Source organism: Pelodiscus sinensis, chromosome 2 (assembly GCF_049634645.1).
Source record: "Pelodiscus sinensis isolate JC-2024 chromosome 2, ASM4963464v1, whole genome shotgun sequence".
Classification (NCBI taxonomy): Eukaryota; Metazoa; Chordata; order Testudines; family Trionychidae; genus Pelodiscus; species Pelodiscus sinensis.
Genome location: NC_134712.1, coordinates 168,474,564 through 168,501,246, shown reverse-complemented (window position 1 = coordinate 168,501,246; position 26,683 = coordinate 168,474,564). Strand labels below are relative to the sequence as shown.

General features: G+C 42.9%; 1 protein-coding gene across 4 annotated transcripts; it reads left to right on the top strand.

The window, feature by feature from the left end:
- Positions 1-1,920: 1,920 nt before the first annotated feature.
- Positions 1,921-26,048, top strand: LOC102454465 (putative G-protein coupled receptor 141). Of its 4 annotated transcripts, none has more exons than XM_006124066.4 (3): positions 1,921-2,020; positions 17,975-18,130; positions 24,640-26,048. In XM_006124066.4, exon 3 carries the CDS (start codon positions 24,667-24,669, stop codon positions 25,588-25,590), a length of 924 nt encoding a protein of 307 aa, XP_006124128.1. In that variant the 5' UTR covers positions 1,921-2,020; positions 17,975-18,130; positions 24,640-24,666; the 3' UTR covers positions 25,591-26,048. The 4 variants fall into 4 exon arrangements, with proteins under 4 accessions (XP_006124128.1, XP_075777857.1, XP_025040945.1 ...); XM_075921742.1 differs by lacking the exon at positions 1,921-2,020 and adding an exon at positions 2,045-2,117; XM_025185160.2 differs by lacking the exon at positions 1,921-2,020 and adding an exon at positions 13,211-14,807.
- The last annotated feature ends 635 nt before the right edge of the window (positions 26,049-26,683 follow it).

Genomic DNA, 26,683 nt, shown 5'->3' with positions numbered 1-26,683 from the left:
CTGCCCGGCAAACTTCCACAGGATGATAGCCACATACTTCTGCATGGGAATGGCGGGTCGCAGTCAGGTGTCCTGTCACTTGAGGGCAGGGGCGAGCCACTTAGAGAGGCCTTCCACATACAGAAGTTCTGCAGCCACTGCTGATCGTCCCATCCCTGAATGGCGATGCGGTCCCTCCAAACTGGTCTCCCTCCCCCAAAAGCAGCATTTGAGAAATCGAACGTATCTTTGGTGTCCAGGGGATTGAGGGACATTTGCAGCAGCAGGAGGGCCAGGACCTGGGTGAGAGAGTCTCTGGTTTGGCTGGTCATCATCCTGCTGAAGCAGCATGTAAGCAGTCTGGATGAACTGTGCCATGAAGCACAGCACGATGCCCAGGAGCCTGGCACTGCTTTGCAGCAGCTCCAACTCCATGCTGAGAGTGCTGTGGTGTCCGCAAGGGCAACCAGAGCACACCTCGTCCGTTTGGTGTCCTGTGAGGTGGAAGACTGGCACGTGAGATGCAGCCATAGAGAGGAGCCTCTGCAAGCACGTGTCATAGCTTGCCTGACCAAGAAGCCATGAAAAGTGTCCGCCTTCCTGGCGCCCTCCCCAGAGAGCTTCCGGGGGCTATAAATCTGAGGAAGGCGCCAATCAGTATGGATGTGCTATTTCAAAATAGTTCTGACAAATTTTGATACTCCCCCATGGTGGGGATGTGCTATTTCAATTTTTTTATTTCAGGAATTATTATTTTTATGTTACTTATTTCAAAATTATTCCCTAATGTAGACATGCCCTACTGATTAACCTGGGGTAGTAATGCAGTTGACCTATTTATACCCTTTAGAATGTACTTCCTTTCCACCAGAACATTTTCTTATTTCACAGCTTGCACAAGAGTATTGTCATGTGACAACTGTAAAAGATCACAAAAAGTTGTTTTCTTCTAACACTAAACAAGGCACTTTACTGGAATAGTGAATGTAGTATCACCCCTAAAACTCTATTTTTTCACTATAGAACATTTCCCTAGAACTTTCTCCAACCCCATCCCTGTCTGACTTTCTGCTCCTTTTGACTAAATCTTAAAAGATACTAAACCAAATCCCCCTCAACTTACCTAAACAAGTTGTTCCATTGACATACAGTCTTGGATAGATAATTTATCATGAGGTCATTGCTTTTGGGCAAAATAAGGGTCATATTGTGCCTTTATCATTTGTATCCATATAGAAAATTCTAGTTTTCTTTAATGTTCTTATGGATTTTGAGGCCTCTTTTTCTCATTATAAGGGACAGCTGTATACATGGTTATGCCTATAGAATTTATCCATGGAGTACCACTTAAAAAAGGTATAAAAGTGAAAAAAGCAAGGTCCAGTAGCATTTCTGTAAGGGCCACTGTGTAGCTTATACAAAAAGCCAACTCCCCAAATTCTCCTTGCCATACTCATATGAGTAATACTACAGAATTAAAATTCCACTAGCTTCAAATCCCTCTCAATTTACTTGTATCAGCAGCCCCATTTAAACAGACAGAGATTGTTAAAAAAAATTCCAACTTTTCATGACTTTATATTGACTCTAACAAAAGCCAAAGACCAGCAGGATTCCTGAGGAGCTGTTTAACCAGGACCACAGAACGAAGAACAGCTGCAAAAGCTACACTGAGCTTAAATCTCACTCAAGCATTGAATCAAATTTTAAATGGTGGTTTGCACCTCACACTACAAAGTATAATTTGTTCATTCTCTCACATGCACACTCTAACACAATTTTTTCCCCTTTCAATTACGTTGGACCCCCTTTTTATGCAGGTGCAATTGTTTTCAAACAGTTGTGTTATAATAATTGGAAATATTCAATATGTGTTACAATCTAACAAGACACTTAGAAATTCTACATAAAGTCATTGGATCAGCCCCAGGGTGAGTTTGTCAGACATCCGTTTGTGGTTTAATGATTTTTAGTGTTGTTTCAGAAACTATAAACACTTGGTCTCAGTTCTTCAGTAGAGTCTCCTGATAACGAAAGTGAGGTAAGCACTTTAATTGTATTTAACAGTGATACTGAAGTTAGGATCACCTCATGAATTAGAGATAAATATCTGCATTTGTCTGCATAACGAAAGTGAGGTAAGCACTTTAATTGTATTTAACAGTGATACTGAAGTTAGGATTCCCTCATGAATTAGAGGACAAAGCAGCTGATGTGTCCTCTTAAACTAAGAATACTTCAGCTTTGAATTGAATTTACCAATTCCTGACAGGAGATAAATATAAAAAACAAACAAAGAAAAAGCTGTCAGGAAAATCTTTAGGATAAGCTTAGATTGAGTCATATTTGTATTAAGGCGGCAGTAGCTGAGATGAATATTGTGCCCTGCGAAGTTTCTGTAAGATAAACATAGTAATGTTAAAAGTATTTACTTAGGGGTTAGGCATTTACAGGAACTTTGGTCTGCTTTTATGGTGTCATCTATTGTGACAGTGGCTCCCAAAACATCTTTATGTCAACTGGCAAGGTGTTTGCAAGTGTTTACAGCAATATTTATACATTCTGGTTTACCAAAGAATGTCATGCAAGGTTAAAAATAAAAGCTAGTGTCAGATAGGTCAACCATACTACAGTGCAATGTACGGACAGACACAATATATGGAGTTATGTATAAGTATGGGATAAATGTTCTTAGAGTCTGTATCAAGGTATTTGTCATCAATAAAAGTTAAAAAAACACCCCACAGATTTTCTCTCCAACAAAAAAAAAAGTTCCTCTCTCTGTAATGATGTAAATTAAGCATAGTAAGCTACCACAACTCATGTTCATTTACATATGTCAAATGATAACAAGGAGATTGAGGTGTGCTGGAACAATTTGAATAGTAGGAGTGCTGAGAGCTGTTGAACCAAACTGTATATGATAGAAACCACTTCAAGCCAGGGAGTCAAGCAGCACCCCCAGCACTCCAGTTCCAGCACCACTGATTTCACATTTCTTCAACCTGAAAAGAATGCACAGGAAAAATCAAGCCATGGGAGAGGGGTTATCCTGTATATGAGTAAAGACAATGGCCTTGGGGGTTATTTCTAGAAGGCAAGGAAGACACCCAGGTGACTTTCTCTAAAGAAGAAAATGAGGGCTTTTGCATTCAAGAATGTGGGGATCTCATTCTGTCTTGGTTGAAAATGCTGAAGGTGTGTTTAGGTGAAACAAAACTTCTTTAGAGAGGAGCTTAACCTACTAGTTTAGTCTCTTGAATGTATGTTATGATTTTGGTTTATACGAAACACTGATAAATTCTGATAATAAGCATATTGTTGTTTTCACCATAAATGTACCTATATATTGTATTATGAAGCAAAGTGTGCTAGTCCTGGGTTGAATCTTGCAAACTTGGAACAGTAGTCCTGGGACTATCAGTAGTCCTGATAATTATGTGAGGTTCTGGTAGATACGGGTATATCTGGATATTGTGTGGCATACTCATGGTAGTCAGGGACTGATATGTGCCTGTCGCTACCTATCTAGAACGAGTGAGGCCTGAGAGGCAGTAGGTTTCCAAGAGCTGATCCCCAGCAAGCACTGACAAGACTCTTCTGTGCTAAGGACAGAAAATGGTGAGGTGACTTGCAACCTTAGGTACCCCCTGGGGAGCATCACAAGTTCACCACAGAAATCCTTTCCGGCACTGAACACACATTTCTGAAAAGAAAATGCAAAACAGAAACATGGACATAATGAGTCGTGCTGGTGACTGTTTTTCATCCACTGTTAGGAGGAGACCAAACATCTGCTCCAAACCTGAGTGGCACTGCTACCCTATGTGCCAGGTCACAATGTCACTCACTTTAGGGGAACTCTCAAATAGGGGAGTCTGGGGGTAAGCTGCCCATTTTGCCCACCCCCATCTCTTTCAACTCTGACTGTACTCATGTCTTTGCTGATAATTATGTGTCTTCAACTAAAGAGTCTGGCTGGATTCTCAAATATCATTGTATGATTGTCTTTCAACAGTGGCCACCATGGCTTGTTTTCATTTCATTTCAAGCTAGAAGGGTGCATCTTTCTTCCTACTGTAAACCTCACCAGCATAAATCAGGCTGTTGTCACCTTGAAACTAGATTTTTGTGGACTACCGTGTTGACCTAGTGAAGAATATGCCAGTCTCCTGACTAAGAGGCAATTTTTGCCACAAGAATATTCAAATAGTACTCAGTGTTCTGCACTGGCTGCCTGTAGTTTGTGGATAGTTCAGGTGTTGGTTTTGGCATTTATCATCACACATTTCACAATGGTATCAATGTTTACATATTGCTGTGATAGCATTTATCTATAAAGAATGTCATGTGAGATCTTAAATGAAATCCAGGATCAATCTCTATTTGGTCCTGAATTTATGATCTCACATGACATTCTTTATAGATAAATACTATCACAGCAATGTGTTAGGTGTACTGAGTTTGTCAAGCCTGGTAGAAGTTGCTGTAACTGAAAAGGGACCCTTGGGCCAGCTGTCACCGAGGGGCTCATAGGGTCACAACTAAATTACTGTATTTTAAAATAAATTGTCAGAGGCACCTAGACTCTCTTGTCATTTTGTAAGTGTAAAGAAAGAAAAATATAAACATGTGAAATACTTGGAATTCAAAAGTGACATTGGCTACTCAATCTGGGAAATTTCTTCTTTCATTTGCCTTCAATAAGGTCATAGAAAATAAAGGAACATATTAATTAAGATTTCTGGAAACAAATCTTTCTTGGGGAAAAAAATCAACCCATAGTTGAAGTTTGGATCATCAGCTTAAGAGTATTTTGGGGCAGTACGAAGGGTGTCAGTGTTTCAGTTCTTACCAAGAAAGAGGCATAAGTGGGAGGAAATGGAGAACAACAGTGTCAATTTCTTCAGCATGGGTCTGAAAACCACTTTTTCAAGGAAAGTTGACATTATGCCCTTCTGTAGCGAGGTATTGTATTCTTTGCACTAACCATCCACAGCCATGAACAGTAGGGATTTAACTCACGTGTGGCAGCATGAACCTCTCTTTCTGTCAGTGTCATTTGCAGAAGATGAAGCAAAGAAGATGTGGAAGTGCACCTCCTCTAGCTGCAGACACAATTTTGCAATCAAACTTAGCTGTACGCATGTGTGGATCAGTGCGATCTTAGACACAAGATTCTTGTTAATGCTAAGTGGGAATCTGTTCCTTTGCTAGGTTCATGTAGACAATCAATCTTTTTTCCCCATATCAAACTAAGAAAAAAATGGCAGGTTTGAGCCAGGGAGACACTGCATCACTTTCAGTGCTCTCACACATTTGGAGGTTGGGCAAGAAAGAAGTAGATCGAGCACATTGCTCCTGGGCATAAGCACACACTGAAGTGTTTTGCTGAATAGGGGCCCTCATCTCTTGGGAGGGAATGGTAAAGACCCCACAACCATAGACAATGGAAAGATTTCTACTGATGTCAGTTGGCGTTGGCTAAGTGTCAGGGCTTGTAACATGGCAATCTGACCTCGTAATTGGAGCCCAGCCTGGCTCCAAAGATCAGAGTCAGAATCCAAAGCCACACCAGATCATAGATGACTGATACTTTCTGATACTGCAGGGGGTGAGGATAACAATGTAAAAAGTCGGGACATGTGACTCCATAATGTATTGCCCTGGGAGGAACTTCCAGCCCCACCTCCCATGGCCAGGTCAGCCAATTCTGCCAGCTCCTGATGGGTAGGGGCCACAGGACTGGGAAGCATGTGTCTCTGGGCTCAGCTGGGGTGAGCCCCAGCCTGGGGAGACTCACAGCACTAGTATCTCCTCCAAGCTTGCAGACACCTCAGCAGGCGAGTCACAGGCAAGGAGAGACCAGGATATGAGCCATCTTTGCAGTTCTGGGTAGGATGACCATATGCTGAATGCTGGAAGTCTGGTAAAATTATTCATATTCAAGCAAGTTCAATGGCAATCAATCAGAACTAGGCAGTGTAAACTCCTGGAAACAGGAGGCTGGTAGTGGGGGGGTCTGGTGATGGGGGCTCAAAGGAGCAGGAGGCTGGTACTGGGGGCGGGTTGGGTACAGGGGACTCTGGGGTCAGTGGCTGGAGCTAGGGTGGGGAGCTCTAGGGGATAGAACTGCCACTGGGGGGCTCAGCTTTTCGAGGACCGGAAACATTTAATTTGTATATCTGCATATTCCTCATTTACATAATGATATGCAAATACGTAAATAAAACATTATTGGTCCGTCAAAAGTTTGTGAATGGGTTTGCTGTATCAAAAAGGTTGGGAACCACTTCTCTAGGGTGAAGGCTGAAAAAGAAGGGAGGACAGGTAGAGAAACCAAGCTGCAGCTCCTAAAATATGCACACAGATGTCTAAGAAAGGCTGGCAATGAGATTTTCTAATATGCACACACAGATACTTACCATTAGTGAGGAATAAAAATCTCAGAGTTTACTATTTTACTGCAACATATCATGTTGGCCCAAACAATTTGTAATGGAGCAGTCAGACACAGAGTACCTGGTTTTAACGATCCTTTCTTTAACTGCTGTAGTTAAGAAAGACTATTGCACACCACCATACTTTCAAAATACAAGAGTTATTCCTGTGTTAACAATTCCCCTGAAAGAGATATAAGGAAGAAACATTTCATCCATACTTCTGTGTATACCAAATGCTTTCCTTACTGTAACATAAAATTATTTAGTTGATATTTATTTATGCTGAATGAGGAAAAGTCTTCACTTTCTGTTCTGTTTACGCATGGTATTTCTACAAGACTATTCCCAGGGTATTTTTAACACTAATACTTGAGTGTAATGGATAAGGTGGTTCAAAAAGCAAACACTATGCTTCATATATATTATGTTTCTGCAGCATGAAAGAGATGTTTATTATGAAAAATAACATGTGCTATGCATCTTATAGCCATTGTATTACACTCTCTAGTCTAAACAGACAGCAAAGGGGGAAAAAAACCCTGTGGGAATAAGGGCATGAGAGCAGAGGTTGCAATAAAAGTTTGATAGAACTTTTTCTTCTTTGGAAAGAAACTTCTTCAAAACAGCCTACCTGCTGTGGCAGGCAGGCAATGATGACTCCACATGCATTGGAAACAAATGTTAGGGTGGGTACCATCTTTCTGAAAACACAGTGCTTTATTTTCTTGGAATGGCTTGTAACGTAGAAGTGAGTCTATTCCCTGCAATCTCATCTCACCTTTCAGGTGGGAGTAAATTCCTCTCCCTGTCAATTACTCTTCCCTGAATGATTTTTATCATGCTGAGAACAAGTTCTGATAACAAGTACATGACTGTCCTGGATTTTTGATGAAAAGCAAGTCTATTGAAAATCTAGCGGCATATGACAGATGAGAACTAGCAAAAACCTGCAGGAAGAGATAAAATTAAGCCAGTGATATACTGCTGGAAATGTGCCATTATTAAAAATAAATAACAGCTTTTCTGAAAATATCAGACTAGATTGGAGTTTGAGTTGGCATTTTGTGCAAATGGTTCTGGATGCTGCAAATACTTCCAGTTATAAGTGACTGAAGGCAAAGCAAAATGTCAGTAGAGAATGTCAACAGACTCAGGAAAAGTTAGGGTGGTTGTTGGAATCAGAGCTGTTATTTTTATAGTTTTGTGAATTTAAAAAAAATGCATTGTTCATTGGTAAGGAGCAAGCACAGTGGATTCTGATATGTTTTTTGTGGGATTTCTGTCTACAATACTGCCCTTCTGACAGTTCTGGTTTAGGGAACTGCTACTATAAGAATCTATGTGGATATTTTTGGTACTTTATTCTTTAACAAAAAATTGTGAGTGACATTAGCACTTGAGTGAGGCATTACCAACCCTGGTTGGCCCACACATAGAGCTCCTGGCTACCACGATGTACTTTGCCTATTCTCCACACTCTCGGTCTCCAATATTCTAGGTCTTTTTTTCTAGGGTTTCTGGAGCAAATACAGGCAGTCCCCGGGTTACGTACAAGATAGGGACTGTAGGTTTGTTCTTAAGTTGAATTTGTATGTAAGTTGGAACTGGTACATATTTTGGGGGGGGGGGACGGGGAGCTGGAGTTAGGTGGAAAAGACCCTGATTCTCATACAACTTCCTTATTCTAAGAAAAACACTCAGGGTATGTCTACACTACAGCGCTAGTTCGAACTAACTTAGTTCGAATTAGTTAATTCGAACTAAGCTAGTTCGAACTAACGCATCTAGAACTAAAAACTAGTTCGAACTAGCGTTTTGCTAGTTCGAACTAGTAAGTCCACATTGAGTGGACTCTGAACAGGGCTTAAGGATGGCCGGAAGCAGTGCCGGCAGGGCATAAAAGGAGGACTTAGAGCATGGAGATGCTGTCTCAGGCTAGCCGAGGGCTGCGCTTAAAGGGTCCCGACCCCCACCCCGGACACACAGTTCTAAGGGGTGCCCCGCTTGCAAAGAAGTTCTGGCTTGGAGTGCCCTGAGTGCCCACACTGGGCACATCACACCACTCGGCCATCAGCCCGGCTGCACTTGCCGCAGGCTGCCATCTGGGGAGAGGGAGTAATTGGGGGGCTGCAGGAGAGCTTCCACCCCCAGAAGCCCGCAGAGCCAGCCCAGTCCTCCCCATCGGGGGCTCGTACCCCATTCCTCCCTCACCTCCTTCCACTTACCCTTCCCTAGCCCCCCTTCTTATTGATGTACAAAATAAAGATAATGTTTCTTCCAACATTGACTCTGTCTTTATTGAAAAAAACTGGGGGAGACTGGGAAAAGGAGGTGGGAGAGGGGAAGAGAAAGGCTGGGAGAGGGGAGGGCAACTAACATGATCAGGGGTTGGGAACAGATCCCAGATGAAGAGAGGCTACAGAGACTGGGACTGTTCAGCTTAGAAAAGAGGAGATGGAGGGGGGACAGGATAGAGGTCTCTAAAAGCAGGGGTTGGGTGGAGAGGGTGCATTCAGAAAAGTTCTTCCTGAGTTCCCATAAAGAAGGACTAGAGGACACCAAAGGAAAGGAATGGGTAGCAGGCTTGAAACTAGTAAGAGAAAGTTGTTCTTGACAAAGCAAATAGTTAACCTGTGGAACTCCTTGCTGCAGGAGGCTGTGAAGGCTAGAACTAGAACAGAGTTGAAAGGGAAGTGAGATAAAGTGATGGAGGTTGGGTCCATGGAGTCCTATTAGCCAGAGGGTAGGAGTGGTGTCCCTGCCCAAAGTTTGTGGAAGGCTGGAGAGGGATGGCACGAGACAAATGGCTTGGTCATTGTCTTCGGTCCATCCCCTCCAGGGTCCCTAGGGTTGGCCGCTGTTGGCAGACAGGCTACTGGGCTAGATGGACCTTTGGTCTGACCCAGGATGGCCATTGTAAGCTCAGGGCTCAGTATCGGGGGTCTCAGTGGACCCCCTTGATTTTCATGCACACCTAGTCCTGGGTGGCCAGGCTGGCAGCTCTCCTGCCCTAGACGGCCACTTTCCTGTGCCTAGTGCAGAGATCGTGGACGAGGTCCACGATGTCCGCACTAGCCCAGGAAGGTGCCCGCCTCTTGCGGTCCAGGGCAAGCTCCCGGGAGCCGCCAACCTGGTCCCGGCAAGAGGGGGTGGGCTGGGGGGCATCGGGTGGGTGGCTCTGTGCCGTGCCAGGTGCAGGGTCTGCTAGCTGGGTGCTGGCAGGCTTGCACCTGGCACGGGCACCGTAGCCAGCCCGTGCCCCTTTAAGGGGTCCGGGGCAGGGAGGGGGGCATAGAGTTTCCCTGGTGTTGGCCAGAGTGGCCACCAGGGAAACCTGGGGAGGGCTAGCCTCCCACTAGTTCGAACTAAAGGGCTACACAGCCCTTAGTTCGAACTAGCTAGTTCGAACTAGGCGTTAGTCCTCGTAAAATGAGGTTTACCTAGTTCGAACTAAGTGCTCCGCTAGTTCGATTCAAATTCGAACTAGCGGAGCGCTAGTGTAGCACCTATTAAAGTTAGTTCGAACTAACGTCCGTTAGTTCGAACTAACTTTGTAGTGTAGACATACCCATACTGTTTTGATATGAAGGTTTTTTTGGTTGATATTTTAATTAAACATTGATCATAAGTTTCAGTGTTTCATGCTATATCCAAATCTTCCTTTTGGGGTACCTGAAAGATCCCAGTTATTCATTTAATAGTCAGAATCTTTGTTTTTTATAACTAAAAAAAGTTTATTCAATGCATTACTGTTCCAAATAGAATTTGCTACAGATGGTTCAGTGAAATGGGTATTAAGTGTAATCAGTAGTCATGGAGAGCACAGTGAAATATTGATACAATCAAAGCTGTTGTTGTATTCTGCTGAGCAGAAAATGGAAATCCCTTCCTGTGAAGAGTGTGTGTGAATTTATCCACAGGATTAATTTTAAAGAAAAATTCTGTGTTGGGAACAGGAGTTTAGCCACAGGTGGGTCTTCATTGTCCACTCACCCACTTTGCAACCAGACCCATCCCCTCGGGGCTTACCCTGCTCCGCTCCAGCCAGGGTGTGAGGTTGGGGCTTATCCCCTCTTCCCTTCTGTCCTGCTCCTCCCCATTCTTGCCCACCCACACCACTGGGTAATTTTTCAGCTTCACCTCTGCCAGGCTGGAAGGGACTTGTTTTTTTCACGTGACGCTAACAAGATACTTGCAGCTCTAGTGCTGAAGAGGGAAAGAGCTGTTGCTCCCAAGGTGGGGACTGTAACACAATGGGTCTCACTGCCTGCTGCTCCTGCTGTTCCCTAGGAAATAAATTTTTCCGCTCTGGAGTGCCCCCTTTTGGCTGGTGTCTTGTTCCCCTCAGCAGACCCGCGTCCTCCGCGGCGAGAAAAACTGCTCCGCGTCTCCCTGGTCTGCTTGGGGGGGGGGCGCTAGCTCCGCGTTTCCCTGGTCTGCTGGGGGGGGGGGGAAGCACCCCGCACTAGCGGCACCCCCCCAGCCCCCGTTTGTAACTAGGGGTCCGATGTAAGTCGGATTGATGTAACCCGGGGACTGCCTGTATAGCCAATCAAGGCAAATTGTATGGTGGTTTTGGGAAGAAGGAAATAAAACTAGCGTGAGACTACCAAATTTAGTTCATTTGTAATATCAGGCAGAATTTGAACCTGTGCTATGGTAAGATGCATGCTGGTGTAAAGCCACGGTAGCTGAAAGCAGAATAAGGATCATGGATCATTACGGTCTTGCCTACATGACAAATTACAGTGTAGTAAATCAGAGTGTGAGTCTACAGCAGCTTTGCTACCGTACAACGCCTCATCAATACACTGCAGCACCGTGAATTGTCATGCAGTAGTTCACTGTGTAGGCAAACCCGGAGTCTAACATGAAATGAGAAGTTAGTTCTTCAGCTGGTGTGAATTGATTTCAAAGGAGCTATGTTGATTTACTCCAGCTGAGAATCTAGCCCCAAGTATTTACAAGAAACAAAGGGGATTATAAAGCAAGTACTGAATTATTTACTAAGTAAAACAGCACGGTAAATCATCTAGATTTTTACACCAGCATAATTATGAGCAGAATTTGGCTTGTTACATACAATTAAGCAAGTAACCCCCTTTTTCCTCCCTGGGTTACTCAGGAGCAGGTCACACGCCTGTGTGCCTGGGCACCTGGTGTTTTTAACATAAAAGGAGATCATGAGGACCCCCAGTGGTGATGTTGTATAGTTGGGGCTTCCCTGTCCATTCCTTTCCAGCAGTCCTTTGCTCCTGAAAGGAATATACAATGGCGGTGCCTCCACATGGCTGATGTGCCTCGGGAGCCTCCAGGAATAAACTTATTCCAGTAATAATTTGGCTCTAACTCCAAAACAATTATACATAATATACATCTAATTGATTAAATTAGAAATAACACACCTTTACTTAACAACTGAAAGAAACAGGGTTGAACAGGCTAAAAGTGAATAAAACCAATTTGCAAAAGTACACAGAAATAAAGGAAACTTATCTATTTGACATTTCCACTGCCACCTTTTATCCCACCCCAGAGTAAACTCCTCTGGATTCACTTGCGTGGGAGCGCTTGTAGGTCTGCAGCTGGAGTGGAGACAGCACTACGCAGGTTGTATGTGTCAGTCCATGCAGGCAGCAAGCTGGAAAATCCCTCTAACACCAGAGCAGGCCCCACCAAATGCCCGCAGCTCTGGTTCCCTGGGCAGATTACTCTGGCTCTCTTTGGACTCAGAGTCAGTTTGTCTTCTGTGCTCCATGCCAGGCAGCACTTTCCCAAAGAGCCACAATTACCGTCTATTTACAGGGTTATACAGGCCCTTCTCAGCCACAGGCACAGCCAGGATCTCTCCCCTCCAGGGACAATCAACAACAGCCCCCAATGCAGCCTACTAGATACAAGCCCCAGCAGGCTCTCAGTAACAGGCTCTAACTCTAGCACAACAGCTCCTGGCCTAGAAAAGGCTCCACCCCAGCAATCTGGTTCCTCTCTCCAAAATGGAGCCTCCCCCATTCTCCCTGCCTGGAAAAGAGCCAGAGGTTTTCCCTTCTTTTTTCCCCAAGGACTCATGGGAGTTGTAGTCTTTAGGGCTAGATTGCAGCACAAAGGATCCTCTCAGTAAAAGTCAGAGGCTCCCATAGTAAAGGGAGCCAACAACCAGTATAGTCAGGAATAACTTTACATCGTTATTGTTAATTCTAATTTACTCCTACGTATAATGAGAAGCTTTATCACCAACCCCTAACTAGTTTTTGTTCACTCAGGAGACGAGCCCTGGGTATCTGCTCTGGCTCTTTGGGGAATATTTCAAAACACGCTCTTGGTAATGAGAAGATCAGCTACAGACTTTGGCCCCGACACTCTTTTTATTTCCACCAATTTTAGACTAGCATAATTTTGTTACCTTCAATGGCATACCTCCTGATTTTCATGGATATAACTGAAAATAGAACCAGGTCATCCAAAGTGAATTTAAGTTGTTCAGATGATCCTTGCTTATTACACTCTCTTCTCTATCACCTCAGTAAATTGTGGAGAATGAAATTATATATTTGATGCAGTTTCCCACCTTCCCATATCCAACAAATCTTAGTCAACAATGGAGTATCTGGCCCAGATGCGCAAAGGACAGTAAACAGTGATTCTGCTACTACCTATTTGCATTTGTTTTATTTGTCATTTTCCTAAGGCACTCTCCTGTTAGTCACAAGTTTAAAATAATGTAGATTTTTAGTACCTCCATAATAACACAGCTGGAGCTGTGCAGTATAGATTTGCTAAAATAATCACATTCTGTCTGCTGCTCTGTATGTTGCTGATGGAAATGTAAACTTTACCTTCTGTATACTATTCTCTGGAAGGCTGTAACACTTAAGAGTTGTTTAGTCTCCAAAGAAAAATATAGATATATACTGTAGTGAAATCTTAGCCATTAGCTTTGTGAGGATTACTGAATTTCAGCTAAGTGTACCCAAATTTTCCATACTTAGGTAGGGTTTGAAAGTAGACACCTATTAAGGCTAAGTAAATATTGACTTTTCTGTCCCAAAGTAGATTCCAGTGTAGCAACACTTGTTTTCCTCCCAAATCTGTATGAAAAGCGACAGTGTCAAAATTTTTAGAACAATGGAATTTTTTCAAGCATTTCAGTACAGCAATGTTGAAACACGGGGCTGTGTAATCCAACCAAGGTGCACAGCCCATACGGAAAATAGGGGCATGTGGCAACCAAAGTACAGTTCCCATGATGCACCTTAAGCAGATGCTCTTCAGTGTCTAACTGGTTTGAAATGAAACATTTCAGCTCAACAAACCAAAATGTTTTAATGCAGATTACATGAGTGCAAAAGCAAACCTTTATGTTGTTATGCACACAGGTATGGCATTCTGTAAGGATGCAATTAAGCCTTTGCTACTGCCCAGTCCTGGAGTTCCTTAGCATGGGCAGAAGAAACAACATACTGTAGAATGCCACAGAAATAAAAACGTTTATGTCATATCTGGTATGTGTACAGAAATATGAGGTTTTGCAATAGAGCCTGGGCTAGGTCAATGTGTTATATGCAGCGTGTTTCTTTTTGCCAGAAGGCGGAGGTTCAGAGCCTGTCAATGACAATGGAAAGTGTAAAGCGTGTCTGTTAAGAAGGGTAGCTCGGCTTTGGATTTCCTCACTCTGGTGGGTTTCTGTGAGTGGGGTTTGCCCATAAGGAGCCTTTCATGGTTTTCTCATGAAGTTGTTGTTTGTTAGAATACAGAATACTGGCTTTGAAAGCAAGTGTGCAAAGCTTTCACCATTCAAATAGCATTTTACGTTATGACATCCTGTTGTTTCACGGGACGTGAGCACAGCAATGCAACGTAGTTCTGTGGTATTATGGGACACTAAACAGTGACAACAATGGGACACTACTCAGTGGCATTAAAGGCTTTCTTGGCTTATATAGTGCTAGTAATTTCAGTAGTGGATAAGAACTATACAGAAGTTCATGTACCAGATAATAGTCATAAAAAATCCCTTGCTCTTTTTCATCAATAGGTCTCAATGCACCTTACAAAGGAGGTCAGTATCATTCTCTCCATTTTGCAGGTGAAGAAACTGAGGCATGGGGATGAGAAATGATTTTCTCAAGGTAGTGAGTGCCCCATCTCTCCTGAGTCCCAATTTGGTGCTCTATTCAACTAACCTATTGTGCAACCTATTGTGTGTTTGTGTATCTAGGGGTCAAATTATTGATGAGGAAAATGTTTTCCATGAAAATTATGCAAAATGTTGACATTTTCCATTGTTTTCATTAGGCCTCATGGTTAACATGCCATTGTGCTTAATGGGAGCAGCCTGTACCTTTCTATCTGCAGATTCATAATCCTGTGTCCACAAGGCTATGGGTAATAAACTTCATTTGTTTCAAATGAGTGCATAAATTCTATAGAAAATGATGAAGCCATAGGAGAAATAGTTTAATTTTGGTTGTTGCAGGTTGCAATTGATGGCTTCTGATATACAGGCAGTCAGATTGGATAAGGTATTGGTCACTAAACTCTAGGATTCTATGAGAACAGCGCTGCAGAGCCAAACTCAATCCAGCCATTAACAAGCCTATATAAAGTTGCTTTGGTTGGTATTAGAACCGGTGGGAAGTTTAAATAAAAAATGCAGTTTCTGCACAATCAACATTTTCTATGAGAATGTTTCAATTTCACTGATTTTTTTTTTTTTTTAGTTTCCAAAGGAAGAGAAATTGGAGAGATATTTTTAATACAGGCAGTCCCCGGGTTACGTACAAGATAGGGACTGTAGGCTTGTTCTTAAGTTGAATCTGTACGTAAGTCGGAACTGGCGTCCAGATTCAGCCGCTGCTGAAACTGATCAGTTTCAACAGCGGCTGAATCTGGACGCCAGTTCTGACTTACATACAGATTCAACTTAAGAACCCCAGGCATTCCCAAGTCAGCCGCTGCTGAAACTGATCAGCGGCTGATTCCAGGAAGCCCGGGGCAGGGGCTTCCTGTAGTCAGCCACTGGTCAGTTTCAGCAGCGGCTGACTTGGGGACGTCTGGGGCAGAGCAGCTGGGGTGCTGCTGGGTTGGTCCAGTAGCGCCGCCGCTCCTCGGCGCCACTGGACCAACCCAGCAGCACCCAAGCTGCTCTGCCCCAGGCGTCCTGATTCAGCCGCTGCTGAATCTGACCAGCAGTGGCTGAATCAGGACGCCTGGGGCAGAACAGCTGGGGTGCTGCCCGGTTGGTCCAGTAGCGCCCAGAGCGGCGCTACGGGACCAACTGGCAGCGCCCCAGCTGCTGTACCACAGGTGTCCGGAGCAAAGCCATGGAGCACGGGGGCAGCGGGACAGCCCAGATGCGCCGTGGCTGTCCTGCTGCCCTCGGGCTCCATGGCTTTGCTCTGCTTTGCCCCCCCGTCCTCCTGGTCTGCAGACCAGGGGGATGGGGGGGGGGCAAAGCAGAGCCAAGCCGCGGAGCGCGCTGCCAGCTGACAGCCCAGACGCGTCTGGGCTGTCAGCTGGCCGGGCGCGCCGCGGCTTGGCTCTGCCTTGCCTCCCCCCCCCCGTCCCCCTGGTCTGCAAAGCAGAGCCAAGCCTCGGAGCGCGTGGGCAGCGGACAGCCCTGTCCGCTGCCCACGTGTTCCGCCGCTTTGCTTCCTCTCCCTGGTCTGCTGGAGACCAGGGAGAGGAACGGCCCCGTTCGTAACTGCGGATCCGACATAAGTCGGATCCGCGTAACTCGGGGACTGCCTGTAATTATGGATGTAGGGATAGAGGAGAAGAATGTGTGGGAAATAAATGAAGGTCAGTGTAGCTATGCAGCACAGAGGACTTGTTCTTTGCTCCTGAGGTTGTCCATGCCATCTCAAACCCCTTCCCACAAATGTCCTCCAAGATCCCAGGAAATAACCTCAGGTAGTCTCAATTGGGCAAGCCCCATGTGGCTCTTTAGCATCTCAAAATCTTCATCGAGAGATCACCAACTAGACCCATATCAGCAGCATTAGAACTTAGAGCTCTGATCTTTACTGCTCATTTCCTCTGTATAACCTTGGGAAAGTCCTCTGTCTGCAGGAGGGTCAGGAGTGGGGATCTGCTAATTAAGAGGCTAAGAGGACTGTATCTCCAAGATCTACTCTTGTCTAAGCAGCTTCAAACAACCTGTGGGTTTCTATTTGAGATTCTCACTTCTCACTGTAGCTTTCTTAGCCTGTGAATCATGGTTTGGTGGCTTCTCTCACTGCTCTATCATAGACACATCACACACACACACACACACATCCCAATCACTTCAGTGCTGGGGAATATATAATTTACGGAATTTCTATAACAATGTACAAAAGATACTTCTATATTTTTGAAGAGTGTAACCATATCAAAGTTATTTGCATTGAGGGCCCCATATGCAAACCACCATGCACATGTGTAGACCTCATTCACATAAGAAGTCCTGTTGATTTCATAGTAAATATGTCCTTTTAGCATAATGTGCATGATGGCTTTAAAACAAAACATTATATAGTACAGCATTTCCTCCTGAAACTGCACAAAGGATTGTGGGACATAAAGATCACAGGATAAAGGATTGGGTGTTTGGGGAACATTGGGAGAAAGAAAAAGAGAGTGGTTCAGATTTTAAACGTGAGAATCTATTGTGGCATACATAGGGCAAATGACAGAAAACATTATGCTGACTGAATACTTGTTGCTAAGGAAACTCACATCATGCCTATTTTCAAAGTTTTCCAGAGGAAAAAGAAAATCCAGTTGGGTAATAAAGTTGCATTTCCTTAGGTTGGAAATTAAACCCAAGGGTCTTCTGAGAAGTGGACAGATGGACTTAGTACTGTAGCTTAGAGGCTCACTGGGAATGAAGACAAGTCAACCTTCGGAAGTCTATCCGTTGAATGGGGAAAGTGGGGAAGCTTCTCTATAATTCCCCAGACTTAAATTCATTTCAGTGAGAATTAAGCACTTAAATACCTCTAAGAATATGGATCTTAATTATTTTAGAACCTCCAAAAGAAAAATACAAATCAATGAGGCTCAGTGAGGGGAGGAGAAGCATTGATTAGGAACAATCCATATTGTTTGGGAAAAGAGTCCATTTTGTGGTTCAATTTGTAACTGGTTTTAAAGTAAAGTTTGTAACTTTAAAAAAGCACCCAATTGGCTCTTTTTCTAAGAGCTTTTCTGTGTGGACATTTTTCACAACTGTTACTTGCTTCTGCTATTATGATAACGGAAGAAACATTTCTTCATTGCTTTTTGTGGCATTATTTTCCTAATACGTACTCTTTTTGGTTTCCAGTATAAAGAGGTCACTTTTTCTCCCCTTCCTCCTCCCTCTCTTGTGCATGAATCTTGGGTTTCGTATCTTTCCTTTTCTCTGATGCTGTTGGTGATGGCATGCCCTTGCCAGCTAAGAGAGTAAAGAAGATTGTACAGAAAGTTCTAGTGTATAATCTCCTCAATTCTTTATTGAATTATTTTTAAAAAGCCAAAACAATCTGTACAGCATTATTGGATATTTTCTTTGCTTTCTGTCATTCCAGGGGTGAGTTATATGTCCTTTGTCTATATCTACTTCAATAGTTTGGATTTCTATTGCAATGTTTCAGTCAAATGGCAGCATACACGGAAGGACCTCCATCTCACATCCAATAAATGAACTACAGAAAGAGGGACAGAGATCTCTCAAAATCGTATAGGTAGGTACAGTAAATATCTTTTCTTCTGTATGCTATGTTTAATCATTGCATTTTTTCTTTAAGCAGAAATGTATTTTACAAGTTTAATGTAAAAGTATTTTATAAGTTTGTTTGTTAGTGTGTGGATATTGTAGTCACAGTCACTCATGAATCTACACCATGAAGGATCATAGAAATATAAGGCTGTAAAGGACCTCAAGAACTCACCAAGTCCTGCCCCTTGTGCTGAGGTAGAATTAAATAAACCTTGACAATCCCTGACAAATGTTTGTCTAATTGTTCTTAAAAAGAGTGGGGATTCCACAACCTCCCTTGGAAACCTATTCTGGAATTTAACTTCTCTTATAGTTAGACAAGATTTTCCAATATCTAACCCAAATCTCCCTTGCTGCAGATTGAGCCTGTTACTTCTTGTCCTGTGTTCAGCAGATATGTAAAACAATTGATCATCATCCTCTTTATAACAGTCCCATAACATAGTTGTTATTAGACCCCCTTCTGTTTTCTTTTCTCAAGACTAAACATACCCTGGGTTATTTTTATCTTTTTTCAACAGTCAGGTTTTCCAAACCTTTCTTATCATTTTTGTTGGGCCTCTCTCCTCTTTTCTGTATGGGTGCATCTATACTATACCATATTTTCAAAATAACTAGTGTTATTTTGAAATAACAATGCAAGTGTCTACAAGGCCATTGATGGAGCCATGTAAAATAGTTTATTTGGCATAGTCAAATAAATAATCCCCGCTTCATTAAAATAAAAATGGCCACTGCACTGTGCCGACGATCAGGTGATCCGACACAGAATGGCAGTCTAGATGCGGCACGGTCGACAAGGGAAGCCTTTGTCGACCGCTCCGGTAAACCTTGTTTCATGAGGCATACTGGAGTGGCTGCCAAAGGCTTCCCTTGTTGACCGCGCCGTGTCTAGACTCCTGCGCTGTGCCAGATCAGCTGATTGTCAGCACAGCATGGCGGCCATTTTTATTTTAATGAAGCGGGAATTATTTAAACTCCTGCTTCTTTGACTATGCCTAATAAACTATTTTACATGGCTCTGTTGACGGAGCCATGTAGTCTAGACGTAGCCCTGGAGACCTACTATAGGGAAGGTTGCTGATTCTCTGCCCCACTGCAGCCTCTGCCCCATGGGCTTTTTCCTTGATGATGCTGCAGGTGGCCACATTCTTTATCCTCTAGGATCTCGTAGTTGCAGTTTATGTGACACGCTTAACAGAAGAGTCCAGCAAATGCCTATGATCAAGCACTACTAAAAGCTAATTATCAGTGGGTCCAATTGGGGCTCTGGGGGAGCTGATTTTGAGATATAACCAATCCCGTGATTTAAGTTAGGAAATCAGAAGTATCTGTGCAAAATTTGGTGTTTCCAGCTCTTACCATTTCAGAGATCTTTTGGAAATATCAGTGGGCCCAATTGGGGCTCTGGGGGAACCGGGAGAACCGATTTCGAGATATAACCAATCCAGTTATTTAAGTTAAGAAATCAGTAGTATCCGTGCAAAATTTGGTGTTTCTAGCTCCTACCGTTTCAGAGATCTTTCGGGACAAACAAACAAACAAACAAACAAACAAACACACTTTTGGAAATATTTATAAGAATAGTATAATAATAATATTATAATTATGAATGTATGACACATCAATACTCAGATTTATTACACAAATCTTTTTGTCAATCACAGTTATGAAAGAATCTAGTTTCTGGATTCCTGCCTAACACAATCTGCTACCTCCTTTGCTGAAACAAAATATAGCTGTTTTGATGATTTCCTGAAAGCCCACAACCTTAACAAATGCATCTTTGGCTTCTTCTGTATTGTGCCAAATGAAGTGTTTGTGTACCTTTATGTTATAGTTCAAAACACCCGTCTCCCAAAAGTTTAGCCAAATGACAAGACATTTAGTGAAAAGAAGGATTTGAGATTTGCTTCACGTCTCACATAATACCACTGGCCATGATATACCCAGGGTCAGAAAGGAAGGAAACACAAGCCCCGCCCTGAAGAGCTGTAATATATATAACATATATATTATGGAGTAGATCCAATTTCCTTCCATCTTCATGGGCACCGCAATCTGCAGCAGTGGTGAAGTCCACAATAAGGCAAGCCAGTGCAGCAACAAAAAACAAACCTGCAGTGAAGCCGTAATATATATAGGAATCTTCTAGAGGTGAGACTAGCCAGAGGATCTGCAACTACATAGACTAAGTAGAGAAACCCACATACGAGAGGGCTGTCACTCACAGGAACTAGTGCAACCCTGAAGCTGCAGTAGTGGTCACAGAATAGACTCTTCTGTTGTTCTTCCTCCTATGGCAGATATTTGTCTGCCCTTTGTTCTTAATATAGAACCTATTTATTAGACTGCACACAGATTCTAAGGTTATGGTCTAATGTCATAAAGCATTTATCTTTCTATACATAGGACTTCATGTTCTCATTTCCTGTGTCTCCTGCTAAAAGTTATTTCTGTAAGAGCTGGAACTTGCAATTCCGGTCACGGTGTTCTGGCTCTTCAGGTGTCTATACATCTTATGAGAAGGCTGCAATTTTCTCAGTGGAGCATATTATGCTGTCTCATGCTATGTTATGTATTTTCAGTTGGATGGCTGTAACAGTGGTGGGCAGATATGCTTATTTTGCATGAAAAACATCACTAGTGGATGCTTGCAAGGATGGTGCATAGATTTTTAATAATGCTGTAGAAATGTACATTGGCATGCACTGAAGGACACAGGTACCATTTTTTTTGTTGTCTCAAGCCGCAGAGGTTTGTGAAAAATTCAAAATGTGGTGTTTCTACTTTTGTTTTTCCTCCCTGTGAATTCTAAAAAGGTTTGAACATGAAAAGCAACCACCAGGGGTCATCTGACTCCAACCACAGAAGTACAGTTGATGCAGATAATCATGTTTTGTCATAGCAACCCAGATTTGCAGAAGTTGCCTTTAGTACAGTAGTACTTTAAAACTATAAGCACACATTCCAAATTGAGACTGAGATATTGCAACATTATAGTGACATGTTTTCTAATTACTGTTTGGCAACTTTAAAAAATTGACATCCAAACAACTATTGCTAATCCCTGCTGGTATGAACATTTTAAAGCTAACACACAATGTTACAGAAGTGGCAATAATTAGAATAGAAAAGAACTTGTACTGCTTCCTTTCCAGTGCTATGTTCTAAATTGTAGTTCCTTAGAGAAAAAAAAACCCTTATGCAAAACATTTTACTTGCTCATAAATCACTGGAAAAATCTTGAGATAATTTGATTTTGAGCTTCAAATATATTTTTAAGCTCTAAGATACAAAGCCAACCAGTATAGTCAATATTTACCAGCAATTTTTTCTCTAAGGTCCCATGGTGAGTGCCAATGGTAGATATAATAAAATAATTGGTGCTTTGGATATGTTGAAGTAACAGTGAAAGTAAGTATTGACTTTTTAAATAGTAGCCAGTATGTACAAAGAGCTCAGATACTACCCTGATAGGCACACTAAAAACATGTTAATAGCTCAAATCTTTACCAAAAATTGAACTCTCTGAGAAATATCACATTGTTAAATGTCCCACAGCAACTGAAACCTGCTGGTACAAACATCAAAAGATATTTCCTCTTTTCCACAAATGAGGAAATTGTGAAATAGTCTTTTGACTGTGAAAATGTATATTATTTATCACCTAAGGAAACCACCTAAAAGATTAGTGATACAATAGATAGAGGAACCACTTATCGTACTGCACGCTAACACTGCTTTGATGTAAAAAGAAAACCAGGTCAGGTTTTACACTGTAAGATCCTTGAGGCAAATTCAAGTACAAATGCTTCACCCACGAGGACCCAGGAGGAAGCTGAGAGGGGTAAAACCAGACTGAGACACCATGCATACAATATCTAGCTACTGTTGTGTATGTGAAGGAATACTGGATCCAGCCTACTTGCTTGCTCCAATACTATGTGGTCCTGGGGTTCTGTGACCTGCCCATCCCACATGTTACTTTCCAACAAATCAAGATCTCATCTTTCCGGTGAGCTGTAGAGACCTAACATGCCTGCATGTGTTAACAGTCCACCAGGACTAGGGTCACTGGATACCCTGATTGTAAAAAGACAGTCCTGTATTTAAATCCTCCTTCAGGTGTCCCGTCTGTCTTAAAAATGGACAAACTCTCCTTTATTTTCTGTTTTCTTCCTCCCCATCAATAGTGGTGGGTCCTACTGCAGGCCAGATGTCTATTCACCAGGCACATGCCAACCAGTAGAGTCCTGCACAGACATAAAATTGGTATCTGTGTCCACATCTTCATCTGCAAAAATGACCTGCATATATACAGTAGTTATCCAAACATTTGTAGGGTTCTAAATACAAAATTTGCATCCACATCTGTACCTGCAAAAATGAGCCACAGATATCCGTATCTACAGCCACAGACGTGGATGCCCACAGATACAAAGCAGATATCTGTGGATTTGCAGGACTGTACCAACCAGCACTGCATGGGAGGTGTCTAGTGGCCGACAATGGGAGGGGGTGTGACAGAACAAAGATGCAGCATGCAGGACTAGCCCCTCTTCCTGCTGGTTCATCAGTGTAGTCCCTGCTCTCTGCCTCCCATCCCATTTCCAGACAGCACTGGCTGCACACTGTGACCTGCAGTGGTTAGTGAGTGCTGGTCGGTGGCAGGCAGTGGCCAGTGATGTGTCTCTTCCTCTGCCCATCCATAAGCCCTTTACATGCTTCCCCTCTTGCTTTCCTCTCCCTGCTGTGCCCTTCCCTCCTGCTCCTTCATATCCCCCCAGGCAGGGAACATCCCACTCCCAGCGCTGTGTGGAGAACAAGCCCCTGGGGCTGAAGTGTTCAGCTCACCAACAGCCTGGCTGGCAGGCTCCTTCCTTTCCCTCACTGCCTCTGGCTGGGCCAGCTCTTCAGAAAAGCCCAAGGCCCTCTGGCCCAGGGTGCCAAAACCTGAGACGGCCCTTCACGTGCCAAGACCCCACACAGCACTGCATGTGCCGGCACTGGGAAGCCTCTTTACGCGTTAGCTAAGCCCTGAAGTGGCGGAGATGGAGGAAGCAAATTTCAGCCTGTACATGACCCAACCCGGCAGGCTCCACAACAGTGCCTCAGGGCAGGGCTTTAGTGCTCTCTTCACCCTTCCCTTCCCCGGCCTGGGTCCTGCTTCCAGGGCTCATGGGACTGTGCTGTTCCCTAGACACCCTCCCCTGCTGAGCCACCTTTCTGGCTGGATTCGCTGAAGTCCCTACAATCAGGATCCTTGGTGCACAAAGCATCCTTAGGGCTTAACCCCTTCCTGCAAGTGCTGTAGCTAGGGGACTGGAGGTGGCTGGGTTATGTCAGGAATACACAGCACCAGGTACCAGGAAAGGAGAGGCAGGTCAGTCCCAGGCATGAAAGGCAGAAAGCACTAGGCAGGGAGGGTCTGGCTCATCGATCACCACCTGCCCTTCCCTCGCATATGAGAGAGAGGTATAGGTATTTATGTCACCCCTCCCTGTGTGAAACCTAAAGCCTTAAAGATAAGTCAGTAAATAAAAAGAATCCAACTACACCATATTTTTTTTAACGAGCCAGTCAACTTGATGTTAATTTAAATGTTTACACTGCCTAGTTCTGATTTTTTGCCACTGAACTTGCTTGAATATGAATAATTTTAACAGGTGTCCAGCATTCATCATAGGGAAATATGGTCACCCTACCCAGGACTGCAAAGATGCCTCCGTTTATGCAGCAGAATGAAAATTTTCACTTTGCTTTTCGTCCTTTCAAAGATGTGTAAATACTTCTGAATTTGGCCCTGTGTAAAAACACAATGAATTGTATTAGATAAATGTGAACCTTTTAGAGCAGTGTTTCTTAAACATTTTAAGACTGAGGAACACCAAACAAGCATTTTTTGTTGAGCAAAAAATGATCCTTCTCCTTTTTTTAGCACCTGAGAACAAATATTGAACATCTGTAGCTCACAGTATTTATGATTTATTATAGACATCTATCAGGGATGATCTAGATGGTGCTTAATCCTGCTGTGAGGGCAAGAGACTGGACTCGATGACCTCTTGAGATACCTTCCAGTTCTAGTATTCTATGATTCTATCCCTAAGCAAAACTCTGCTCTCAGTCACATTTAACATTTGTGACTTTGATGGAGCAAAATGTGATTAACTGTAGAACCTGGCTCTTAAATTTATGTCATAAATAGCAGGATTCTAAGAATCACTTGCATCTTTTTTATATTCACTAAGTATTTAGATACTCTAAAATAAAAATCTGAGCTGTTAATACAAAAGGCTCAGAAGGGTCTTACTTAAATAATTTGACCAACGAGCAGATCTTTTTTGCCGTGTCTTTGATATATGACAAATGAAGTAATCTGAGCGCACACACACACACATACACCGTGGAGCCAGAACCGAATGTTCAGACTGCTTTAATCTTTAATGACATTGATGTCTTTTTTTCTAGAGTCCAAAAAGGAGATTATTCAGGACCATGTTTGAAGAGACTACAATCTCACTGACTACACCTGGGAATGTCTCTTTGCCCCCTGACATTGCACGTTTCATACTGATTACAGTATACATGCTAGCATTTATTGGAGGTACAACTGGAGCCATCACAATGTCATTTTTGTTGGTTAAAATGAACACACTGTCAGTGACCACCACGGCGATTGTAAACCTTGTAGTGGTGCACAGCCTGCTTCTCCTGACAATGCCGTTTCGGATATATTACTATATCAGCCAGCGGTGGATTTTCGGGCTGCCCTTTTGTAAAATGGTGAGTGCTATGCTGCACATCCACATGTACCTCACTTTTCTGTTCTACGTGATCACGCTCATTATCCGGTGGCTCATTTTCTTTCAATGGAAGGACAAGGTGGAGTTCTACAGGAAGCTGCATGCTGTGGCTGCTAGTGCGGCCGTGTGGCTAGCAGTCCTTGTGGTTGTGCTGCCCTTGTTCATTGTTCGGTATGGGAGCTCTGGGGAGTACGCAAATGCCACATGTTTTAAGTTCCAAAAAGAACTAAAGAGGGAGAGTGTGAAAGCCTTGAACTACATAATCATCACTGCTGTAGCTACCGTCACATGTGTCCTTCTGGGCTTGCAAGTCTTCATCATTTTCAAAGTAGTGAAGAAGCTTCCAGGCTCTGTCTGGTCACATCAAGAATTCTGGGCCCAGATGAAAAGCTTGATGTTCATATCTGTGATCATCATTTGTTTCCTTCCATATCAATTTTTTAGGATCTTTTACATAAAGCACGTGAATGAAGATCCCCAATTAGAAAATTACAATGAAATCTGTCTGAGCGTCACTGCCATCAGCTGTCTTGATTTACTCTCGTTTGTTATAAGCGGAAGCCGTTTCTTTAAGCAAAAGATTATTATGCTTCGAGACACGCTTGCATGCTGTTAGGTTCATTCATCTTTTGAGACCATCTTCCACACGACAGAGATTAGGTGGGTGGAAAACAGATGGCTATGTCTGGATTTTTTTCCCTAAATGATAATTTGTGGAGACAAGTCAAAAAGCCTTATAAATTATGTGTATTTATTTTATATGCCTTACACACGATACCAGCAAAGTAACATATATTCTTTGAGGAGGTGAAATACTTGCCAGTCTTCCCAGCATCAGCTTAGCAGTCTGATGACTTCTATGCTGTACCATACTGGAGACCAAGGCTTCAGTCCCATACCACAGAGGAAAAAGAAACTATAGCCCAAGATGGTCTGTGAAGAATGTGGAGAGAAAAACAAAACAAAACACAAAATCAATGAATAGTCATTTAAATCATAAAATACATAGTGCCTAGAGCTGCATATGTTATGTATACTGTTTATGTGTAATAAATAACAACGATTGGGATAGAATGTGGTGTTTCTGCAGGTCTTAGTTGAGGAATTTTGGGCCAACACTGCAATGCGACTTTCAAGTTCCATTGATCAACTCATAAAAAGCAAGCAGAAAATGTATCTTTTAAATCTCCTTCCCTCCTCTTCCCCCCCCCCCCCCCCCACACCCCCCAGCCCTGAACTCACTCTTTTGAAAATGGTTTTATGGTAGGAGGGAAAGTTATGATGTATCTCTTTCCTATGCTGCAAAAATATCTGCATAAATAATTACATATCACTGGGCATTATATTCAGCACTGGCAGTCTGAATCAAAAGCCGGTGTTTATTCTCTTTCTTCACAGAATTGTAGTTAATGCTACAGATAATTTAACTTAGATTATTGTTTGCACAGCAGTTGTGTTGTTCTTCAACGTCATTTATTTTAGTCTCCAAGGTAACAACAATTTCTTTTTCTATGATTCAGTTTTGAAGGCCATAGTCTGGCCACTCAGAATGTCCCTGGGATAAAATTAGTTCTGCAGAATTTTGTGATCTGGGCAATTAAAAAAATATAAAAACACCGGCTGGGATATGCGCTGTGATTGAGCAGGCAGTTATGTTTCACAGTTATTGATGCATGATGAGCTGCTACTCCTACTCCTTGTAAGGAGTA